This window comes from Alligator sinensis, unplaced genomic scaffold (assembly GCF_000455745.1).
Source record: "Alligator sinensis unplaced genomic scaffold, ASM45574v1 scaffold103_2, whole genome shotgun sequence".
Lineage (NCBI taxonomy): Eukaryota > Metazoa > Chordata > Crocodylia > Alligatoridae > Alligator > Alligator sinensis.
Window position 1 is genome coordinate 1,108,095 of NW_005842166.1, and position 5,442 is coordinate 1,113,536.

Below are 5,442 nucleotides of genomic sequence, written 5' to 3' on the forward strand. Positions count from 1 at the left end.
AATTCCATTCGTGTGCATCTCTCAAAGATGCCAAACACTGTTTCCCAATAACAGGACAATCTATATTATTTTATATTTTTCTAGAATAATTGAAGTATAGATACCAACATCAACTAGAACCAAGTGGCTTCCAGTATCTTTCTAATAACCCTTTGTTCACATGGAAATTGACACATTCAGAACTCCCAGAAAATCTTATGTAGGGGGGCTTCCTGAAAAGGCATGGCTTCTCTTACTTATGCCTGTATGTGTGAACAAGAATCTAAAAACTAGGAAGAAAAATCTGCTTATTAATGTGCTTGTGATCATGCACACACACACGCTCTTAAAGATGGTGCCAAGCAAGTGTGGGTGGGTGGTGGGGAGTTTTGTTTTTCATGTTCTTTAATACACAGAGCACCAGGAGGGACCCAGTCTCTTTCAGTTGGGGATTATTCAGTCAATTTTAAGTACTGTAAATGTCAAAACAATGTTTCTAGGGACACTGTACCCCCTGTGAAGAAAGAAGTCTAGCTTTCTTCTCTGGAGCATAAGCATTTACATAAGGGGTAAATGCATGTTATAGCTGCTTTGGAGGAGGAGGTGGAGCTGTTGCTCAGGGGTGGGTGCACATTGGCTGTCACACTGTTATGTTAGATTTATCTGTAACAGAAGATGTACCAACCATGATATTAACTGCATATTGACTAGGGAGGAAGGTGGTTTATTCTTCTATTTTGGCTGGACAAGGGCAATACTCCATTAAACGTGGAGGTTTCCCCATGTGTTCCTATGCTCTCCTCAAATGCAGGGGATTTGCACAACATGGCTTGTGATTTTTCTTCCTCTTAAGTAATGTTATCTTCCATGTTGCAAGAGAAGCAGTTCTCCTCAGTAGCATCAAGGAGCTGATCCTGGGAAAAATAGCCTGATTTGAGGGATGCTCAAAGTACAAATTGGGGGGCACTTAGAAAATAAAACTTGTTCATGTGTCAAAAATGCAGGCTCAAGGGTAGGCCTCCAGTAAGCCCTGATTTATTCACTTGTTGTTATCTTTACCAAATAGTAGAAATCAATGTTTTAACTGACTGTTTTCTTTAGATGGTCTAGGTGGTATTGGCATGGGATTAGGGCCAGGAGGTCAGCCTATTGATGCAAATCATTTAAACAAAGGCATGGGAATGGGCAACATGGGACCCGGAGGTAAGAAAACTACACACTTCATGAAAGGATTATCTAGCTTCTCTTTGTCTCGTCAATATTATATTGTTCTTTTTAGAAATCCTCCTTTGTGCCCCTCAATAAAAGGTCTCTATTTATGCTCAGGATTGATTGTATAAGTGAAACACTATAGTAATAATGTACAGAGCAAGTCACCTTATATGGCACCCTTAAAGACCAGCCAACATAAGGCTCAGCTTATGCAGGTAAATGCCAAAGTGGCTGGGTGACTGGGATCGCTATCATCCTGCAGGTCCTGGGAATCTCCTTGGGCTGCTTTTTGCTGGAGTAGGACCTCAGAAGCTGTAAGTCTTGTGGCAGGTCTAGGCTTCCAGTCCCTTAACTGTTGTAGGCAGGAAGGAGCTGTGAATCCATGGGTCCCCCAGCTCTGAGGCAGGTCCCCATTGGAGTCATAGTGCCTAGAAACAGCACAAAGGGTGAACTGGCAGAAAACTGAGCAGTTGAAAACACTTAATGTGGATGTTTTAAGAAAAAAAAAAAAAAAGCAAGGTTTAACTTAACTGGTTTCTTATTTCTGCGCCCCCCCAAAAAAAAAAGTTTTTTTTAAATGGTTTTGTTTCTCCCCCCCCCCCCCCCCCCCCCCAATTGGATTGCGCATTTTTCAGGATCACGAGTCTTTTTGATCTCTAAAGAATGCCCGAAGTTTTAAAATTTGTAAATGTTTAAAGAAAGTTTCATTTCTCCAGAACAAAAATTTTCTTGAATGTACTTTACTTTCTCTCTTTATAAGAGGTTATATCACCTGAGACCTGATCATAACAGTACTGTAAATCACCCGCTTTCCATGCCCATAAATGAGATACTTGAATTTTATATTTCCAAAAGAGGGCAACTTTAAACCCAGGGGTTTGGTTGTACATGTCATAAAGTTAGAATCCAGAACTGGAGTTCAAATCTAGCCTTTTTAATTAAGGGCCTGCCTTTGTTTAAACCCATAAACAGATTCTATTTAACTAAAAACACTTGTCTTTATGTATTGACTTAGACCACTTTTGGTGGAATGCAATACAGTGACTTCCGGGTACATGGTTTGGTACAAAGGATGCTTTTTTCCCCTCCCCTTTTAACCCATTTAAATCTTTGAGTCTAGTATTTGGTTATTTAATACTCCTGTAACTTTTTTAAGGGCAACAGTCATTCAAGGATTTTGTCTAATTATCAACTTCTTTTATTTAAGGCGGAAAACTTTTCCCTATAATTGAACCTGGAAACTTGGGGCCAACTTATTTAGGGTCAATTTGTAATTAGAACTGTTTGGTATATTTGGGGTTTCTTTTTTTGTTGATTTGCATATTTTAGCCTTTTTTTAAAAGTTTGCCAAATAAATTTGTCTTCTTTGACACTTGGTAACACATTAAGGGTGCTGACAGATGGGGGTGTAATTCAGCTATTAGATAAAAGCGCAAAAAAGCCCCACTAAAGTCCTCAATCTGTACAGACATTGGGTGAGCTGGGTCTGACTAACACACTGCCTCTTCTGGGCATGTCCTGGGCTCAGTGTGGAAGCACACTGAGTTTAAAGAGGACCCCCCCCCCTTTTTTTTTTTATGTCTGCAAGCAGCCTAAGTGACTACGTTTGACAGATCATCTGGAGTGGTCTGTCTAGCAACTCTCACTTTCTGGTTTTTGGTTCTTGTGCTCTAGCATCAAACAGAAAACTTCTAAACTCTGTCTTTGGAGACATTTCTGTGAATTGGTTTTATAAAAAATCTTGCATTTAAGTATTTCTATTCAGCAAAGAACAATGATGTTGTAATATGAATTGGCACACTTTAAACTAGCTTTAGCTAACATACATAAAAGTGAGGATGTGGCAGCAAGAATTTCTTTAGCCCATGTTGAACCTAGGTATAGATTTTAATTACTGGACCATGTCACTGCATCTTCATTGTATTTATCAATGCTAGCTAGACTAAAGCTAGTGTGGGCAGGAATACTTGTATGATATTGCTTCTCTGTAGACATCACGTCAGAGATCTAACCAGTTGATTTAGTGTTGGTTTTAATTGGCTTTAGTCCCTTTAGTTGGATCCATCTAAGTAAAATGTCTTGTACGTCAAGACTGGTTTGATTGTTATTCTCTGAAAGGGAAGTGACGCTTAATCTAGAAGTCTTGTTAATTAAAGTTTAAGTCACTTCTTTTACAGTAGAATGCAGAAGATGCCCAAGGGTGTTGTTATAATTCATAAATGACTTGTGAATTTGTACCGGTTACCCTTGCATCATAACTCTTAATGTGCATTCCCTTTTTAAAATCCATAGTTCTTATTTGCCTGGAAAAGTCAAGTTGGAGAAGACCCATATCTAACTTACTTTGAGAACAACTTGATTTTTTTTTAAATTTTTTTTTTTCCTGCTGGTTGAGCTTCCTCTTAAAAAGGAGTCTTGCAGTCTTCTCCTCAGTTCTCATATAACAGCTTGTCTGCTCATTGATTACTTTTCTTTTATTTTGGCTTAAGAGTTTAACAGTTGCCTTTTTCTGTAGAGGAACATCGTATGCTTAGCCACCTGATTTGATTATTAATTGCATGTATACAACAATTCTGTCTATATAAAAAGCTTTTTTTCCCCCCCTTTTTATTTTAAGGAATGGGAATGGAAGGCATGGGCTTTGGAATGAATAAAATGGGAGGTACGTTGCTGTGCATCTAGCTTTGAAGTACACCGTTTTCTTGGTATATTTATTAGTCTTTGTTTCCCATTAAACAAACAAGAGTCACTTGGCATCGTTACATTTAAATTTAACACTATTTCCAAACATGATACGCTGCATAAGTTTTAGAAAAGTCACTGTAGTGTTGATCGGCATTGTTCTCCCAGAAGGGCTAGCTCCATAAGTAAAGCACAAGATGCTAAATACTTACAACTGCGGCATTATTTACAGAAGTTAATAGTGCTAGCTGTGGGGACTTCTGGCCAAATTCCATGCAGAAGCAAAACTAAAACTGCAGGCTAGGGCAGTTCAGCTTTATATTTTGTCCATAGTCTAAGGAAGTCCTTGCAACTTGGAACTGCTGTAAAAAGTGGTATGGGAAACTTGTGCATGAGCTCTCATAGCTGCTTTGTTCTTGTTAAGTTTACTTTTTTCTATAACGATGCAGATCAGCTAACTCTGGCTAAGGTTATGGCAATTTTAAATTGTGTCCCTACAGGAGTATGTGGATGTAATAGTTGCACCATAACAGCTTATCTGTCACTTGATAGTGCTACATTTGTAAAATCTGTCTATACCCTTAATGTATACCAATTCTGACTATGAAGTAGCCCCCACCTTCCAAATTACACCCTTCTGGGATGTCATTCTGCATGTGGCAAATTTCCCTTGAATATTCCTACCAGTATTATTAAAGAGTAAACCATGTATAACTCATCCCTGTCCACTGTAGTAGTTTATTTTGGAATTCAGTTTTTAATTTTTACTTGCATTAAAAAGATAAATATTTATTTCAGGGATGGAGGGTCCTTTTGGAATGGAAAACCTGGGTCGCTTTCCATCTGGAATGAACATGGGCAGAATGAGTGGTGAGAAATTACCTACATTATAGATGACCAGTCCGTACAATAGACAGGATATCTCTGTTTAGAATTTTCAGAAATTACTTATTGTAGTGTTATAAGGTCTTGAGTCTTCCTGAATTGCCATCTCCTAGTTAGAAAGTACTGATTTTAAAAAATGTTCTAGAAAGTAAATACTGTGTTAACGCTTTCAGGAAACTTACTGGGTTGCTAGTAGGGGTGCACTGATTTAAAGATTTTTTTGGGGTCAATACCAATGGCTGACTTACTAATGAATCATATCGGCTAGTACTGATTCACTGCCCATATGCAAGCCTGGCAACTTGGAGAGCAGTGTCTGGTTGGTAAGTCTGTTGGGAGGGAAGGAGGCTGTGGGGAGGGGAGGGAGGGGCAGATTGAGGCCCTCATAGTGAGGGGAGGGAGTTGGGGCAGGGCCTGGGACTGAACCTCAAGCAGCTCATCAGAGTGGGGAGGGCTATGGTGAACTTTGGACTGGTTCTAGCCCACCCTGTAGCTCCCCTCCCAGCACCACTTCCACCCACCCTAAGTGCAGCCCTGGCCCAACCCCCTGGGAAGAGCCCAGTGCTGTGCCTAGCCTTGATCCTGCAGCAGCAGCCCACCCTTGCCCCACGTGCAGATCTGGGGGGCATGTGCCCCCTGCATGCCTCCCCCAGGGATGTGCACAGTGGCAGGAACTGACCAACA

General features: G+C 40.1%; 1 protein-coding gene across 3 annotated transcripts in view; it reads left to right on the plus strand.

The window, feature by feature from the left end:
• Window positions 1–5,442, plus strand: part of HNRNPM (heterogeneous nuclear ribonucleoprotein M) — a 51,813-nt gene that overhangs the window by 26,004 nt on the left and 20,367 nt on the right. For 2 of the 3 annotated variants that reach the window (XM_014520883.2, XM_006025762.3), the window contains 3 exons: window positions 1,081–1,182; window positions 3,809–3,853; window positions 4,672–4,743. In XM_014520883.2, the coding sequence (XP_014376369.1) occupies window positions 1,081–1,182; window positions 3,809–3,853; window positions 4,672–4,743 (219 nt within the window). The remainder of the gene's footprint in view (window positions 1–1,080; window positions 1,183–3,808; window positions 3,854–4,671; window positions 4,744–5,442) is intronic. The other variant, XM_025206611.1, reaches the window with a different exon arrangement.